The sequence below is a fragment of the Ambystoma mexicanum genome, chromosome 2q (genome assembly GCF_040938575.1).
Source record: "Ambystoma mexicanum isolate Mex_15411 chromosome 2q, UKY_AmexF1_1, whole genome shotgun sequence".
Taxonomy (NCBI): domain Eukaryota; kingdom Metazoa; phylum Chordata; class Amphibia; order Caudata; family Ambystomatidae; genus Ambystoma; species Ambystoma mexicanum.
The window spans coordinates 959,898,515-959,918,043 of NC_090924.1; the positions used below are offsets into that span (position 1 = coordinate 959,898,515).

At 45.0% G+C, this 19,529-nt stretch overlaps 1 protein-coding gene across 2 annotated transcripts in view; it reads left to right on the forward strand.

Moving 5' to 3' along the window:
- The window catches only part of LOC138569869 (ATP-binding cassette sub-family B member 5-like), a 1,230,756-nt gene that overhangs the window by 948,317 nt on the left and 262,910 nt on the right, over nt 1-19,529 (forward strand). For both annotated transcript variants that reach the window (XM_069648261.1, XM_069648260.1), the window contains 3 exons: nt 5,434-5,511; nt 5,616-5,699; nt 8,426-8,629. In XM_069648261.1, the coding sequence (XP_069504362.1) occupies nt 5,434-5,511; nt 5,616-5,699; nt 8,426-8,629 (366 nt within the window). The remainder of the gene's footprint in view (nt 1-5,433; nt 5,512-5,615; nt 5,700-8,425; nt 8,630-19,529) is intronic.

Genomic DNA, 19,529 nt, shown 5'->3' on the forward strand with positions numbered 1-19,529 from the left:
AGAAAAGCCTAATATGATAGTGGGGTCATTATAGACCCCCAGCATGATTGTACAAAGGTTCATGAAGGGAATTTTTATCTGTTTCCTCCACAAAACTTTGTGTAGGGAGGGGCAGGGGAGTGAGACAGCAGCATTAACAAAACCTTGACCATGTTCTGAGTTAGTTAGATATATGAGCATGACGTTTAGTTCCATGTATCCCTTCAGGAACATTGAACTGGAACCACCACGCAGTGAGACAAAACTGGGGTACCAGAATCCGGACTCGGCCACATGAGGTGAGGCGAATTGATAGGAGGTTTTGATTACCTCCAGTGTTGTCAAGATGAAAATATTCGAGTCTTGAGTCTCTGTGTTGCATTTCAGGCGAGAACAGGGATTTTTCTCTTTGGATTTATTGACTAAAGACGTAAGACACCCTCATACCTGAATTTTTTATCAGGTAAGATAGTGTGTCCATACCATATATATAATGGTGTATTGTTTATAGGGCAGGCTACTAAGATGCTTTGTCCTCCTCTTATGTTGCAGTATAGGCGCAGAGTTATCTAGCACCACTGCAGGATTTAGTCCATCGTTGACACGCGTCTCCATTAATTCACGTGGAGGTGAGTGCCAATCTGTATACACATAAACTGAGATATACACACAAGATATATCTGTGTCTAAACAAATAAGAGATCGGAATTCTGATGTTATGTATATTGTTTGTTTGTAGATTGAGGTTTGATGACATTCTCCACCTTTTGACATTTCGGAGTGGTTGCAACAGAACCATCCGTCTCCTGAAGAAGGTTGCTTATATTTGCCGGCTTTAATTAGGGGCCTATTGTGACGACCAAAACATTTGTTGAGTTACAGCAAATAAGCAATATGCTATTTTTTTTTGTATTAACACTTACTGTAATCACCAAGAGGTGTTGAAATGTATGTTAATATATTGGTTCTAGGTGGTCTTAGTACCACAAGTGTGGAATATTGACATGTATAGTGAGATTGTGAATGAATGATGGAATGAATGGTGGTGTTTAAATGTGGAGTTGAGAACAATAAATATTTGTGTAAATTGCTTATAAATAAATATATTTTTTTGACAAGATTTGGTATTGTTTAAATGTGTACAGATGTTCTGATCTCATTTCGCCCAGGTTCATTTTTGTTGTTCCACTGCGTTCCATCTGGACAGGACTGTGTAGGTTAGCAGGTGCCACTCTTGGATGGAATTGTGAATTAGTAAATCCCACACCCAGAACTGTGGATCTTGGCATGGGCCACACTTGAATAGAATTGCGAGCACTAGCCTGCGCCACATCTAGACAGGTTTGTGAATGCTGGCAGGCCTCACACCTGGATGGAATTGTGAATACTAACAAGTGCCAAACCTGGAATTGTGAATGTTAGTATGTGCCACACTTATATAGAATTGTGAACAATTGAACCCAATAACCTAAAAGCTCATATTCCGCATACCTAACCCACACAAAAACCTACACAACCACACCGCAACAACAAACAAACAACACATAAGCGGATCCAACAGCACACAAGGCCTGACTTGGATCCGATACTCACACCAAAAGCTCAGCGCGCGGTGTATACCGAGCTGAAGCCGCCAACATGACACCACTTCTCTCACTATCCAACTCCCTATTCAACTTACTAACCCAACCCGCCTTCTTGTTTACAGATCCGCCTGAGCGCCTGGGGACCAATTCCATTGGTGATGGTGCACTATACAAATACCTTTAACATTTAAAGGACACACTGTATTGCATAATGCCTTTTATGATGGAATAAAACAACTCAGTTATAAGATTTGACTGGAGGAATATAATTTGAGGATGATATGAACCATATGGAATTGGATTATACGAACATGAAACTTTAATGAATCATATTGTGAGATTTAATGATCATTTAACATGTTAATGTTCTTTTTAGCATTAAATCTTGGTTGCTTTCCCATGAACTAAGATTGACTTTAAATTAACGTTTCCTTTATGGTGATAGTGGTATGTATGATCTTATGCAAATGTGATACTTAAGCAGTATTACCCGAGCAGGGGGGCATTACTTGGCCAGGTAATGTCCCGGGCCTGCGAGGGCTTTACCAATAGCCTGGGGCATTACCAGGCCCGGTAATGCCCCCCGCCCTGGGAGGGTAATATTGCTATTTGAAACCTGGCCCGTTGTAACAGGATTCTAATAGTGTTCTTTTTTAAGTTGAGAAAGGTCTTGTATGCTCTTTCTCAACAAAAAAAAAATACAAAAAACGATATGGATCGCCATGGATCGGGGAGAAGGGGCTACATGTAGTCCCTTTCCATTGCGGTAAGTCGCGCATCGAAACGCGCCGGGAACACTACTATGCTGGCGAGGGACGCAGAAGCGGAATGTGAGTGGGGCGATGATGGGTGGGTGCGAAATGTCTGGAAAAGAGTGGAGATGTGCATGGATGGGGGCTTAGGCCGGGGGGGGACACTTACCTCATCCAGTGGGGGAGGATGGCGGCCTACACCTCAGAGGATGCTCGGAGCTGGGGCTCTACCATTTATGTAAATCCCCCACTTTGAGCCTCCTCAGCGGCTGGGAGGCCAATGCCACACCCCCAACAGGAGCTAATTATTTTTATTTTTTGATATATTTATTCTTTCATGAAGAATGCTCTTTGAAGTAAAGATCTTTTGACACAGTGGCGTGTAACTTTAACTATTATCTTCAGAGACTCTTATGCTTATTTTGCTGGCATTCTTAAATTATGGCAGTCTTTCAGTCACAGTTGGTACTGTGGCCATTCAGAAGAAGGGATAATGCCTTTCTTTCCATTCTTTCTTTCTTTCCATATCACTATTGGTGTTCCCTGCCTATGCTATTAACCGAGGAGCTCATCAGTAAGTCGAGATTGCCCAAACAAATAAGTCAGCTGTCCAAAAACTTCACTCACTGACCCTACCACTGTGCAAAAACTAACTTAGGTCAGGAGAATGACTCCCTTCTCCTGAAGGTAATTCTACTACCTGTCTCCCAAAAAGTGATTCATAATGATTCTTGAAACTGATACCACTCTTCTGAGGGTATTTCTAATATCAGTCTTTCAATATCTGGATGTGAATAGTCTCTTGTGACTGTTTCCATTGAACTCTCTAATTCCTTAATTGGATTACTTTGTTTTCTCCCCTCAGGTTTGATCCCTCTGGGGATTCACTTATTTATCCTTGTTTCTTGGCTGTGATGCTCAACAGGTGCTTTCATACAGCCTCTTAGTATACTTTATGTACTGTGTGGTTCTATTGCCAATTTTCTCTATGCTCTTTTCCATATCTTGTTTCCTCTTCAATCTTATTTTGAGCTTGCAAAGGATGTTGACTTATTTTCCCCTTTTCCCAGGGTAATTTTATCTCTTCTACTTTTCAATAGTTTTTCTCCAACTCAAGCCTATTTCACATTTTGTTACTGGGACTAGTTAACTGGCATCATAATGATTCTTTGGTGTCTTCCCAGGTCTCCCCGATTCCCTGTTACCTAACTGGTAGTAGGATAATGTTGGTGAGAGCCTCCTTCATTGCAGACCCTCGTTCGATGCACACACTTCCGGCTTCTCTCCTTCTTTGGCTTCTCTCTCCTCATGGTTTCTACTTTCTTCCTGGTAGCGCAGTCGTTCATTGTTCGACCATACCAACTTTAGTTTCCAGTTGTCTTGGGTATCTGCAACGCTGCCTGGACGCTTTTCCCAACAAGGATTCTTATACCTGATCTCGCCTCCACATTCGGATGGTCTCTGCCCCTCCTGTTTTCTCTGACTCTCTGCTTGTCCTTGCTTCAACGTAGTGCTTTGCAACGTTGTGTGAGTTGGAAACTCACAGGTTCTAGCATCTCTCTCTCTGGTTCGGTTTATATGGCTTGGGGAACTCCCCAGATGGCATACAAGTCTCTCTCTCTAGTTCGTGTCACACTGCTCAGGGCTTTTCCCAGCTGACATGAAGGTGTTCCTCTCTCTCCATCTCTCTCTCATTCGTCTCTTAATGGAGTTACGTTCATTCACACCTTTGTGAATTGGATCTGGGATTTTAAAGTGGTATGTCCTTTTTCTTTTGGATAATATCCATTACGATTATCCTCGGCCCAGTGTGGATGATTCACAGTTCCTGGGATTATGGCTTCCTCGTCACAGTATGGATATTGTCACAGTTCCTGGTATCATGGCTTCCTCGTCACAGTATGGATACCCCACAGTTCCTTGGATTATGGCTTACTCGTCCCAATCTTGATATTTCCCAGGATTTATTATTATATCTTCTTTGTCCCAGTTTTCGTATTTAATGGAATCTGATGTTCTAAACATCACATGGAGGCCGAAGTATGTACCTCTTGAGGGAGTACCTCGTGGGAACGGGAGTCCTTGTCCCCTAAGGGGAAATCTTTCCTGGTGAGGTCACACTTGCCTCTACTCCTAGGGACAGTATTGCGGAGCAGGCTCACCTCCCTATCCTCACAGGAAGGGGATTCCCCTTGGGGCGAAGTGACGACTTCCCTAGATTCATCACAGTACATACCATCCAAACTGTAATCTCTGCAATAACCTCATAGGGCTGTATTCACTTTCTAGTGAGGATGTGATCTTCAGACCTTTGATAAGTCCCCGTCAAGATGCCTTATATGCTGGCAGAATGGAGGATTTATCTGTATTTATGCATCACAATATTTGAGCTGGTAGGGACATTGGATCCCAAGGCCGCCTTCTGCTTCTGCTAAAAGATAATACACTGAACATTATTATTTTAGCGCTACAGGTTAACCATGCCACTGCTACCTTAGATGTACAAACAGCTTGCTTACTTATTTAGTGTTAAAATATTGTGTTATGCATGTATGAAGACGTACTATCTCAACTAATAGACATCAAATATGTTACACTGACTGTCATTTCCCAAGTTACTTGCCATTGTGGACTAGCATAAGCTGAGTAAATCATGATGAACAAAAAATAAACATGCAGTAGCATAACAGCTGACTCCAAAAGAAGTCTGAAACAACCCCATCACTGCCTTTCATGTAAGCAGTACATGAAACATCCTCTTTCAAATGTCAGTACTTTACGCTCGTTTTCGGAGGTTCAAGTGGAGTTCAGCGTGACCATAAACTGTTAGTTTGGTATGCCTTCTGGTTAATTAAATTGGGGCTGAGACTTTAGGGGTTTTTAATGTTGCTACTTGATGTCCATAAACCAGATCACAAATGTCACATTTTGTAAATAATCTTTTTATATTCTATACCTGCTTGCACTTTGTATCCATCACGGCGTGCCCTTGCTATCCTGCACCAAAAAGGCCTGATCATGAAATAGAAAACAGCCTATCATATCACATTAATTTGCTGTAATATTTTGAATATGTATTTATTGCATGTTTTGTAAAGTGTCTTTATTCTTTTCAGGGATTTCTGTACGGACGATCTGGAGAAGTTCTAACTATGCGACTTAGGCAGATGGCTTTCAAATCAATACTTCGTCAGGTAAGTTTACTTTCTCTGAAGCACTTTACCTATTAGATCAGATCCACAAAAACCGTATATCACAATGGGTTCTTTATAAAATTAATTTCTATTGCCTTTTGCAGGACATCTGTTGGTTTGATGATAAGAATAACAGCACAGGTGCTTTAACAACAAGACTTGCCACAGAAGCTTCCCAAATCCAAACAGTAGGTCATTTTATCAGCATTATTTCAACACAGTAATTGAATTATATGCCAAACATATTAATTTCCATTACACAGAATCCAAGTGAAAATGTTGCTATCCAGTTAAAATGTTGGCAGCAAAAATGTAGTCAGTGAAAAACACGTGGTGAAAATACCTCTGCAGAGAACAAGTTGCCAAGGAAAAAGTAGTCAATAAATTGCGCCTGAAAAGTAGCCAAAAATGCAGTGCTGCTAGGGTTAGTGCTATGGTTAAGGAGGACTTAGCGGGTTTATTATTTAGGGTTAGTATAGGGGTTAGTGTGAGGATAGTTTATGGTTAGATAAAGGATTTTGGTCAGGTTTAGGGTAAGGGTTGGGGTCAGTGTGGTTGTGGGAGGGCTGGTGATGTTGGGGTTTGGTTAGTAGTTAGGGTAGATTAAGTGTCAGGGTAAGTGTTAGGGTAGGGGTTATGTAAGGCTAGGGCGAATAGAGTAATGGTTTGGGTAAGTGTTAAAGAAAGGGATAGGGAGGTTGGAGAGGACTGATGGTGATGGCGTAGGATAGGGTTAAGGATAGAACTAGTAGTTTGGTCAGCATAATCATGAGGATAAGTGTTTGAGTTGTGGTTAGGGTAGGGCTAGGGTTAGTATTTGGATAGGGTAAGTACTGGGCTAGGGCTGGGACGATAGCTCACAGGAAACACGTTTGTCTTGAAAGCAAGACAACGCAGAGCTATACAGGTTCGAATCGCGGTGCTGCGTTTAGAGACTGGTCTCTGGTATTGAGCAGATTATAAAAGATTAGTTCATTAATTAATTACTATTACAAGCTGGTGATGGGTTTGAGTTCACAGGATCACTGTTCATTTTCTATAATTTGTTTTGCATTCAGTCATGTGTAAATGTTTTAGCGCGCTGAAGGGTTGGTGTTTCTGTAAGGGTTCAGGGTAGAATAAGGGTTGTAATTTGAGATAGCGTAAGGGATAGGAATGGGGTTAGAGTGGTTGTGGAAGTTCATTAGAGGTGTGGGTCATTGTTAGGGTTACAGCCTTCAATTTACATGCATTTGTGTATTTAAAAATAGTTTGTTTGGCGACCTTGTTTCTTGCAAAATCTTCACACTTTGTATTACTTGTATCGAATGACTACCGCTTTTAAAAAACCTTTTGCTGACTACTTTTTCACATGACTACATTTTCCAGGAGACCTTTTCACATTGAACCAACATGTTTATTGCTTTCAATAATATTTAACGTTCATGCAAAAGTGGTGCTTTTTAATGAGAGAATACAAGGGGGGGATAAATAAAGGAAATAATACTTTCCTCATGTCACAGAGGCTAAGGGACTGGTGAATAGGAGAATGCAATCTATACTTTGGGACAAGACCACATGCACAACAAGGCTAAAGGATGAGGTTTGCAGTCCATGGTGGGCCAGGAACTGCCATCCGCTTGTGATGCTGGCCCTGGAGGCAGTATGCAGGGAACTCCAATTTTACCTCTCTCCTTGTTTGTAGAAGTTTTACTACCACCCAGTTGTAGTGCACAAATTACATACTTGTTTCTGGAAGGGGAAGCTGGAAGAATGTGGAACGAGCAATTCTCTGACATGTGACGACAGGAGTCCACGAGCAGAGTTTTAATCAACAGTCTTATCTGCTTGAAGGAATCAATCTTCCCAGCACTGCTTTCGGATACTGCCACAAGCTTCCTGTGTAATAGAGAAACCAGACTCTATGCCCTAGACTCTATGCCAATGGACTTGGCTGACAAGAAGATGCAGGCGAATTACAGAGGGATGAATAGTCTCTTCCTAATCTTGTCATACAAAGTCACAAGTATGTCCTCCATGCAAGGCTATAGTATATAAAAGGAGCAACGTTGCTGGGAGGGTTGGAAGTTAGGAATCAGTAAGCACAGGTACAGGAGAGACAAAGTGGAGAGTAGAGCATGGCTGAGCGTTTATATGGAGAAAACGGGAGAGATGGACGAAGAGAAGGAGGATAGAGTGGGGTGGAGGAAAATGAGAGGGGAAGGAGACCTATTGGAGAGGAGGAGGAGGTGGGAACATGTAAGGAGAGAGTTGCAGGAGCAACACCAGGAGCCATAATTAGGTAAGGAGGAGGTAACGGATGAAAACATAAGCAGTGGTAAGGAAAATCAGAGTCACACACATTTGGTGCAAATTTCGCACTCACAAGGCCTAGCCCGAGCTCTGCAAAAATATGCAACAGAAGTGAAGCAGTGTGGAGAAATGGGATGAGTAGGGTAGAGGATGGTGGAGTGGCAAAGAGGTGGAGGAGCGAACGAGAGAGTCGAGAGGGCTTATTGAGTACTGGAGCAAGGAAGAGGAATGAGACGATAATACCCCGTAACTTAATGTGCATTCAGCAATGTATTACTGTCTGCTGATGGATGATGCTGACTTTCCTGTCTGCAGTACTCAGCCCCGGGTCCTCTGAATTCCAGTACTTTCTGTTGTATGTTTTCAGCCCAGTGGCATGAAGCATTGCACTAAAATTCACTTGCTTTAATTTCTGCTTGCCTATTTATACAGAGCACATTTTTCAAAAGAAATGTAGGCATTAAGCCACAATGATTACAGACTTGTATATCCTTTATACCAATTAAAATGTTTAATGTGATATAATATATATTTGACATTTGTAATCCTGGTAAATATACATGAGATATGTTTTTCATTATATATGAACAGAAACCTTTACGTTTTCCTTTGTATCCTGAAGGCTACAGGTTCAAGGCTCGGCTTAATTGCACAAAATGTTTCCAGTATGGGGTTGTCTGTCATAATTGCCTTTGTATTTGGATGGGAGATGGCTCTGCTGATACTGGGAATGGCACCGGTCCTTGCCGTGGCTGGAATGCTAGAAACAAGTGCATTAGCTGGGTTTGCCAATCGCGATAAAAAGCAGCTTCAAAGTGCAGGAAAGGTAAGTTTAGAATGCATTGACTTTCTTGAGAGAATGTGTGAATAATGTTCAACATGCACCGTTCTTTATGTAATAAAATATGAAAGCGCCAGCACCCAGCACACCTCACATGTTAAGGTTCTGTGAGGCGCTGTGTGGATTGGTTCCCTCCGTTTCTGCGCTTGCTTCAATCCCAGTGCTCCCAGAAAATCTAGAAGTATGTAAAAAAAGAAGTGTTTACTTTAAGAGTGTGTGTGTGTGTGTGTCTGTGTCTGTGTCTGTGTCTGTGTTCAAGTGAGTCTTTATGTGGTACATGTAGTATGTGTTTGCTAGTGTTGTGTGAATAATGTTCAACATGCACCGTTCTTTATGTAATAAAATATGAAAGCGCCAGCACCCAGCACACCTCACATGTTAAGGTTCTGTGAGGCGCTGTGTGGATTGGTTCCCTCCGTTTCTGCGCTTGCTTCAATCCCAGTGCTACCAGAAAATCTAGAAGTATGTGAAAAAAGAAGTGTTTACTTTAAGAGTGTGTGTGTGTGTGTGTGTGTGTGTGTGTGTGTGTGTGTGTCTGTGTCTGTGTCTGTGTTCAAGTGAGTCTTTATGTGGTACATGTAGTATGTGTTTGCTAGTGTTGGAGTGCGTGTGTCTGACTGTGTGATTCTCTGACTAGGTATGTGTGCGCAGCATGAATGCAATAAATGGATTGGGCACATGTGTTTGTAAGGTGGGGCGGCAAGTAGCAAATGCAGAGTTTGTTCAAGAAATGTATTTACAATTAAAGGTATTCATAGATTGTCGCTGCAGCTTGAATCATGCAAGTAATTTACAGGGACCATAATGGCAAAGACAGATTGTAGCTTCATGAAAGTGATTTGAGTTATTGTAGTCACTGCATCATGAAAGTGATTTACGAGTAGCCATTACTGGCATAGCGAGATTGTGGGCGCAGCTTCAAGAGGTGATTTACAATGAACATTACTCATAGGTCGTGGCTGTAGCCAGTGCTCCAGATAAGATTTAAAGTTGGGAGTAAAATAATTTTTTAGGGAGTAAAAATGTAAGTCGAATTCCCAATGTGAGTATTTTATAAGAGAATTATTTCTCAGCACCCGTTTATTCATGCATTTTAGAGGTACATGTTCACTTCTTCCGATCAGGCAGTTATAATGGTTTCTTCCTCTGGGACAACATGCACTATTGGTCTAAACATATTCATGGAGTTTTGTGGGTGAAAGTAGGGGCACACATGTCTATTTCCTATTTTTATTTGAGGATATTTTTACTCCCTATTTTTATTTTTTGGGAGTATTTGCCTATTTTTAGGGAGTAAAAGTGGCCGATACACCCCTTATCTGTAGGGCTGGCTGTAGTATCACGCAAGTGATTTTCAGTGACCATTGTTGGCATTGATAAAATGCGGCCACAGCATCAAGCAAGTAATTTACAGTGACCACTACTGACATAGATAGTTTGTAGCCACAGTCTCATGCTGGTGATTTACAGTCAGCATTACTAGGTAGATACATAGTGGCCACAGCCTCATGAAAATTTCAAAACTTCTCCTATGCACTGTTTATGTTTATTTATAATATACTTTTAGCCTTAAAGCTTTTTATATACAACACATATTACATACAAAAGAAAATGCATAAATCCAAAAGCCTTAAAAGTTAAACACGCACTGTTTTTGACAAGGCATTTACTGGATGTTTTCCTGTTGAACTGGGGTTACCGACCCAGTCCTTTAAGACGAGGTAGCAATACTTTGAGATGGATGGGGACGCAGAAGATACTCAACCATCAATAATCAAACTAACTCAGGAAGTTGCAAATCATATCTGTTTTATTAGCAATTGTCTAAACCAGGGAGTTACAATGAACATCGAAGGATTCTCTCGATCTTCTCACTCAACAAGTTTCATAAAAAAGCAGGTTATATAGTTAAAACTCGTCATTACTGACCTCAATCTACATGGTAAAATACAAAAAACTACTTGGGAAAGTGATTCGTTAAAAAGGAACATCTAGGTATAGTTCCATGCTTGTCTGGGAAAGTGATTGGGTTTCTAACATCAGGTGGGGCAACTAAGCCCTCCCCTCATACAGGTCACTGTGAACATCATCAAATACACAACATCCCATTGGTTACACAAACTATAGGGCTCTCTATTACATGGCCCTCCATAATTGGTTGCCACCCTCATACCGGTCAGTACATTTCCACATATGCCAGCAGCACGCAGGCTGGCATCCAGGTGCTGGTGGGTTGGTCTTGACCATAGCTTCCCACCAATTAGCATGTCATCTGTCATCACCCTTGTAGTCTACTCGTCAATTAAGGCTTTGAACTTGGCTTTGGAAATGTTCCTTGCTCTGGAGAATACGAGGAGTACAGCATACTCTGTCTCCTCGAGTTGGCGTAGCACGTCATGATTATCTATTTTCACTGATCCATGTGGAAGACCATGTTTTAGAGTTCTGCTGCATATAAAATACTATTATTTAATGAACCTCTGACATCCTTATTGTTCCTGTGCCTCTCTTCTGAACAGGAGTTTGTTCTTTTCAGACATTTGTAGCTACTGTCTGATCATTCAGGTCCAGAGCGGCCTTGACTTCTTGGTGCTGATCCAGCCTTTCTTTGAGTCACTTCTGTAATTCAATTGCTTTTGAGCTGCGACACACTGGAAAAGCCTTTCTTTTTCTGGGTCCAGCTCTGCTAAAGTGTGTTTGTGGAATTGTCCATAGTTCATTATTTGCTCCTATATATATGTTTGGCGCATGCCGCAATCTATTCACTACATAGCTGGCCTTAAGAATGCTTTGTCTGCTTGCGTTTCTTGCATCTGTACACATGTAAAATGACTTAATATCTTCATCGTTTCTGTAGCATAAGCATCTTTATCTCGAACCCGAAATGTTGCTTATCTTCGACACTTTCTTAACGCCTATAGAATGTCTATGTTCCCTTGCCTCTGTATCTCTTCTGGGTGCATCAGCCCTGCTTTGTGTGACGTCAATAATCTTCCCTTTTGCTAATTTTTCCCACTTCTTCTGGAATTTCATTCAAATGGTCATCATATTGTCGTGTATCAGGGTATGGTTTTCTCAATGGGAATCTTGCTTCCAGTATTCTCCTTGGTATTGGTATCTTCACTGGCACTGCACGTGTTTCACACTCTGGTTCCCAGCATATAGGAAACATGGGAGCGGTGCTTGAGGTGAGGGTACTTGGCTCCTTCTCTACACTGTGTTACCATAGAAAACCTATTAAACAACGCATGGCTTTTTACCCATTTCGTTCTCAAAATGTTAGCAGTAAAATGCACCATGTCAACACATTTGAAAACAATTCTCTGGGAAGGGGGTGGCCCTACTACATTATTTTACCTTCACAAACCTGTCTCCATTATTTTGGCCTCCCTTGCTAAACCGTTGGTTACTTTCTCTAATTTGGGGAAATATTTGGGCCTGACCACTGGAAATATTCAACAGCCATCAATCATTAGAAACATGATGTCCGTTTAGGAGCCGCAAGAAATACATTAATGCAGAGTAACTACAATCTGTTCAGATGTACCATGGATGCCATTCAATATTTGTTGCAGGGATAAAGAGAGTTCATGAATTAGTGGAAAATAATGGTGAATATCCAGAAGTCCAAAATTATGGTGTATCAGAGAACAAATTCAGAAAATGTAAGGTTCCATGTTGCATACGGCCAACTGCAAAGTTTCCTCAAAAGTAACAACCTTCTGAACCCCAAACAGTCTGGCTTTAGGTCCAAACACGGGATGGAGACTGCGCTTTTGGACCTGAAATCCAACATTGCCACTACTATAGATTGTGGCAGTCCAGCACTATTGATGTTGCTTGAATTTTCTGCTGCGTTCGACCTGGTTGATCATTCGTGGCTGGACACCAGACTGGTAGAACAGTTTAACTGCGCTCCTGCTGCATCCACCTGGGTCTCTTCCTTTTTAGGGCATAGAATGCAAGAGTGGCTGTAAATTATGCTAGCTTCGATCCCATACTAGTCACACGTGGAGCACCTCAGGGGTCATGCATTTAACCAACATTATTCAACATTTACATCATGCCCCTTCTTGCACTCCTTGATGACCTGAGTGTCCGGTATACCAACTATGCCGATGAAACCCAGGTAATAATCGAGTTGTCTAGTTGCTATACTAGAGATATCTTGCTTGTCAACTCCATACATCAAGCCATCCAAGAATGGATGGTGCCTAATTCCTTAGCATTAAATGCTGCTAACACAGAACTTTTAATGATAGCATCCGGCAACAAGATTAAAGAACTTGGCTCCGACTACGAAGGTTTCACCATTGCCAGAAATATGATCAAAGTGTCTAAGCCCGTTAAGACTCTAGGTGTCATCTTTGATGCCGGACTCTCCATGAACCCAACGTGGCACAAGTACGAGCAGCCTGTGGATACACCACTAAACTGCTGAACTACATTCGTCTGTACAGCTCTCTAAAAACAGGGCTCTTTTGGCCACAGTTTTGATTAACTCCTGCCTTGATTATGGTAACAGCCTCTTAGCAGGAACCTCCAAAGCTAATCTCAGTATGCTTCAAGTTGCTCAGAATTGCGCCGTGAGAGCCGTCTTTGGTCTCTTTCGAAAAGAGCATGTAACCAAGACCAGACGACAGCTACAGTGGCTCCCGGTTAAACATTTGGTCACGCACTAGATCCTGTCATTGACCTACAAATCCTGCAATAAGGACTCTGTAATATTTATGCGATTGGCTGACTCCCCTCATGTCGTGTCGCCCTCTGCGCTCATTTGATTCGACAAAACAAAAAAATTCAAGATTTAAGTTTACAGGATTTGGCGGCACAACATTTAATGTCCAAGCACCAGTAGCCGGCAACAGGTTACCCCTCCATCTCAGGCAGGCATATTCACTCACCACCTTTAAGAGGGGTGTTAAGAAGAGGCCCCTCTTTAATTTAGGTCCTGATTAACTCATACATTGATTCTTCCTCCCCTGCTTTATCTGGTCTTTTATGTCTCATGTCTTGTATGTTACTATGTGCGCTTCGAAGCCCATGAGGGATTTAGTGCGTTGTAAAAATTATAAATAAACTAAATAAATAAATATTTCTAACCAATTCCTTGATAGAGTGTATTCTTTTGACTGCTCAGGTGTGAGATTTCTAAGGTCCAATAATTGGTCAGCTCATATACAAAAGACAGGTTTACCCATGAAACAAGTTTGTGGAGGCACTGTGTGTTTTGCGATAAAATATGGTAGGGGGTTAGGCTCATGGCTATTAGAGCCTACAAGGTAAAATGTTGTGGTATGGCTTGCTATGCCAGTGTGGACCCTAAACTGTATGGCTGATTGAGCGTCATTTATTACGGTCCTCTCTGCATGTGCTGCATCGACAGCTACTGAACTGCTGTATTTAGAAACACAGATATTTCCATGATCACTGAAGTTATATCTCACCCAGCTTCTCTATGGCTGAGTATGTGGCTAAATGAGAGGGCCATTTTAAATCAAATTATTGTAATGCAGATTGTACTGTTGTAAAAAGCATTATACTCTAAATTCCTTTCTGTTTTAAAAAATAGTCTGGGTTCCTTAGGTTTTTTAAATCTGTGTATTGATCGTAGTGCAATCTCCTCTAATTCCAAGGATCATCTCAAATGCTGGAAGAATTGATGCTGTGCATAGCTTGTCAATGCAAATTAAAGTTACCATCAGATGTTTTCTTCCACTTTGCTAAAGGGTGAATCATACTCGTATTTAGCATTGATGTCAAACCCATTAGCTAGAAGGTATAACACCAAACTTTGTACTCATACGTCCCGTCCCCTTTCCTTCATCCTTTTAGGGTGTCCCCCAACATGGGCACGGTACCGGAAATTTTGGCAGCGAAAAATCGAGCTTACCCTTTAAATATAGTATAGCATTCTGGGGTCTGGCCTCGAGCGTGGGAACACCCTGCCGATGCCCCACCCTATGGCACCTCGCCTCAGTACCTTTTTCCGCACAGAAGGTGTCAGACCTGGCAGCCAGCACAGAGACTTTTTTAGCTTTCTGCTTGCACCCCTTTTGTTTTTTCCAATTCTTATTTCACTTCCTTCGGTGCCTCGCCTCCCCGGCGCATGTCGTCCACAGGAGGCTTCATGAGATGTGCCTCATGCGACCGTTCATTCATGGCCCCGGACCCTCATGCACTCTGTCTTGCTGGGACTCATGTTCTTGCAGTGCTCTCGGTCACAGGGCATTGAAGAATTGTTTGTCGAAGTGGAGGGAGATCTTCCACACTTCTCCTCCACCCCACCTTAAGGACTTTGTCTCCAGGACCTCTCGTGAAGACAAGGTAGGCCCTCTGTTCAGCACGGCTCACAAGCATGGCGACTCCTTCCCCGGGGTTCCCACAGATCGGGGTTCCTCGGATTCAGGTTCTGGCTGGCCCAATGCCTCTAAGGCTACCGGCTCCCAAGCCACACAGTCCGGGGGCTCTTCTGGGCGGTCTGGGGAAGGACAATTAGACTTGTAGTCTTCTTCTACCCTAGAGGGTAAGGTATCGTCAAGTGCCACCTCCAAGAGTCTGTCCTCGGCGAGATGCAGCACGGCTACTGGCAAAGACACCGAGGTCTCCCAGCCTACGGGAGCTCGCTCTGAGTTTGTAAATAAGGGCATTATGACTACAGGTTGTCCGGCTGAGGCCACAGCTCCTACCAGAGGGATATCTGATGTTTACGCTTCTGCTTCTGGTACAAGTCCCAAGCTGTATCCTCTCGTGTCTGAGGACTTTCTTGGCTCACGGCCTTCGCACACTCCTGCCCAGGTCATGTCGCAAGGCTTCAAAATAGCTTAGTGGCACATGGCGGAGCCTGCAGGCAGGCAGCCATTGTGGATCCAGCTCAGGTCTGCCAGTGCTTTCACCTATTGAATGACCTTTGCAGGATGGCCACGGCCCCCTTCACTCCGGAAGCAGCAGCGGATCCTACGGTGCAGGTTTCTGGTTCCCGCAGGGCTACATCTACCCATCACAACCATACGGCTACACGCACCATGTGCCTCTGCGCTTTGACCAGTAGCAGAGGCCCAGCGCCTCAGAGGGCCGGGTCCCTAGGGATCCGCCAGCTTGTGAGGACCGCTTGTTCAAACGCTTCCTCCTCCTCATGCGTTCCCCTCAGATGAAGGGGCTCCTCAAAGACATTGTGAAGCAGGTCATCTTGCAGGTGGCACCGCCCCGGTTCCCTCCTCTGGGTACTCCTCCCGTTCCTTCTGCGCTCCTGGTTCTGGTGCCAGTCCTTCCACCGGTCCAGGCCCCACCAGTTGTTCTGGCCCCTCCTCCTCCTCCTGTACCACCAATGCCTCCCCCTCAACAGCCATTGGACCTGTCTGCAGCTGCGGCCCTGGGGGAGACTCTGCCAAAACCTGTGTCCCAGAGCCCAGACACCCTTCGGTCTGTAAAAAAGGGAGACGGGACGATGGCTACGATGAGGTTGATGACGCCCAGGACGATGAACCCTTGGCATCCATTATGGTCTTTCAGAACCGCCTTCCTGGCAGAGTTCTTAGGCAAACGCACCATGACCCGGTCTGGCATTCCCCTCCAGAAGGATGTCCTGCATGTGGCGCAGACAGTCTGGGAGAAGCCCAGGGCCAATGCCCAGATGAACCAAAAGTTGGACAGCAGGTTTAGGCTGATGGAAGGAGAGACAATCCTCCTTGCCTCCCACCGGCAGCCCCATACCTCTCTAGTGGCTGCGGCCTCGTATTGTAAACCATCATCCTCCACGGGAGCCGCCTCCAGTTGCCTCTCTGAGGAGGACAAAGTCCTTGAGTACTGGAGAAAGCGCTGTTATTCCATCTCAAGACTGCATCTGCAGCAAGCCAACACGGATGACCTCTTGGCTGCTGCTAACCAGAAGCTGTTGCAGGAGCTCTGGGAATTTCTGCCCGACCTCCCTTTGGGCAAGCAAGGCTCCTTCAAGGCTGGTCTGGCAGATGCCCTGGCCATTGCGCAGGACCTCATGGAGGCTTTGATCTCCCACATCGACACAGCCAGAAGAGGGCTGTGCTTTGGAGTTGACATGAGAAGGATGACGTGGATGCACGCCACAAAGTTTTCAAATGACGTGCATGAGAAGATCCTGGATCTGCCCTTTGAGGGCGTGAACCTTTTTAATTTGTCCACCGATGACAAATTGATGAAGAAGAAAACCTCCACTCAAACCGCCATATCCTTGGCCATTCTGACAAAACCAGTTCAGAAATCTTTCCCTCAATCCCAGGGTAGGACTGAGTTATAATCCCACGCTTTCTCTGGCTTCAAGGGGTTCAGAGACCGCAGTACACAGAGGCCTGACAGGTCGCCCAGCGACAACAGGAGGAAGCGGAAGAGGACGCTGGGCAGGTTTTTCCGCTCCCCCTCCTCTGCCCCTGATGCCAAGAAGCAGTGACTTCAAGGTCGGGGAACTCGGCTCGCCTGTGGGGGGCCGTTTGGCTCTGTTCCAGAACACCTGGAAGCATCTCTTCAGCAACCCGTGGATCCTCTCTGTAGTCTCCACAGACTTCAGTCTTCCTCTTACTATACCTGCTCCATCCTCTCCTCCTCTTCGTCAGATCGGGTCCCCGGCTCTTCTACGGGAGGTCCTTTCGCTCTTGGAGATGAAGGCTATAAAACCAGTTCATCCTATATACAGGGGCTTCGGTTACTATTCCAGGAATTTTGCGGTACCCAAGAACAACTAGGCTGGCTTGAGGGTAGTCCTGGAAATGTCATTTCTAAATCTGTCTTTACCGCTGAAATGCTCAAAGATGATTACTCCCGCGCACATAGCCAAGTCTCTGTTTTCAGGGGACTGGATGTGTTCCTGGACCTCAAGGATGCGTACCTGCATGTACCCATCTATCAACCGCATCAGAGGATTCTGCGGTTCATGATTGTCGTAACACTTTCGGCCTAAACTCGCCCCTCGTGTCTTTGCGAAGTTGATGAGAGCAGTGGAGGGCCTTCTCCGATTGGAGGGCCATCATCTTTATCCTTACTTGGACGACTGGCTGGTGAGGGTGGGGTCACCCAAAGGGTTGTTGCACTCCTACCAGAGACTGGCAGATACCCTTCATCAGTTGGGGTTTTCCCTCAACTGTAAGAAGTCACAGTTGTGCCCATCTCAGGAACTGGTCTTCCTAGGGGTGCGTTGGAACACTAACGTTCAGCGGGTGTTTGCTACGCAGGTGAGGGGGCACTTTCTGGCCAACACGACCACCTCTGCATTGTGGTTCCTGCACATTTTGGGCCTGATAGCCTCCTGTGTGCTCACTATACAGCGGTCCTGCCTCAAGATGAGGCCCCTCGAGCTCCACCTGGCGTCCAATTGGGATCAAGAGACAGGGTCTCAGTCGGACAGGATCCCTATACCGCCGCTCCTTCTGCCCAATCTTCGCTGGTGGCTGATGAATGCCAATGTTTCAGTGGAAGCCCCCTTCACCTGACCGCAGCCTACACTGGTGCTGGCGACGGACTCCTCTCTTTCGGGCTGGGGGGCTACTCTGGATGGCTATGCGATTCATGGAGCATGGTCCAGGTCGGAAGCTCTCCTACATATCAATCTGTTCGAGCTCAGGGCAGTGAGCCTAGCCCTCAAGGCATGTTTGCCCCTCATCAGGGGCAAGTCGGTTCTTTCTAGTCAGGGCAGACAATTCTACTACAATGTTGTACCTGAACAAGCAGGTTGGCACCCGTCCCCCCTTTTCCTATGCATGGAGGCGGTTTCGATCTGGGAATGGGCCCTAACGGAGGGGATTGAGATTTCGGTAGTCCAACTGACAGGTGACCACAATTGCAGAAGCGGATCAGCTGAGTTGCTTGGGGTTCAACACCTACCAGTGGGAGTTGCACAACGACTCCTTGTTGCCCCTGTTCCAGCTTGGGCGGTTTGTGGACCTGGATTTGTTCGCATCTCCCCTGAATGCCAAGTTCCCTCACTTTGCCTCATGGGCAGGGCGGGGTTGAGGGTCGCTGGGAGATGCCTTCCAGATCTGTTGGCACGCCCGCAGGTGTTATGTGTTCCCGCCCACCCCTCTGCTCCAACGGACCCTCTGTAAGTTCCGAGCTTCCGTGGGCTGCAGCCTCATCCTGGTTGCCCCCCACAAGCCTTCGAGACCCTGGTTTTCAGATCTGCTGCAGTTGTACTACCAGGGTCCTGTCCATCTTCCGATCCCCAGCAGGGGTTTCCTGACACAGCAGGGCGGGGCAGTGGAACATCCAGACATTGCCAAACTGGCCCTAGCGGCCTGGTTCCTGATCAGCTGAGGCTTCAGCATGCTCAATTTTCTGATCATAACTGAGACGTCATTCAGCAGGCCAGGAGGCCCTCGACTTGGGCCCAGAATAAGAGTAAATGGACTAGGTACTGCCATTGGGCTTGTGACAAAGGTCTGGACCCTGTCACCTGTCCTCTGGATGACATACTGGCCTTTTCAGCACACCTGGCTCATTCAGAAGTTGGGGTTGATACTTGCTGCATGTATTTGGCTGATATTGGGGCTTAAACCTTCAGTGGTTGTCTAGGCTTTTTCCTCAGATGCATGGTCCGCTTCCGGTCTGGAACGTCAATGTGGTTCTTGCAGCTTTGCAACAGAAACCGTTCAAGCCGATGTCTTCTGTGGACATCCGCTTGGTGACTCTAAAAACGGTTTTGTTGGTGGCTCTCACGTATGCGTGCAGGGTTAGTGAGCTACAGACGTTGTCTTCGTTTGAGCCCTTCACCACGTTTTACAATGTCAAGGTCATCTTGCATACTCCCCCCAAACATTTTTCCAAAAGGTGATCCCTCCATTCCATCTGAAGCAAGAGATCTGCCTGCCAGTGTTCTTCCCTAACCCACAGTCGGAGGCAGAGAGGGCCCTACATTCCTTGG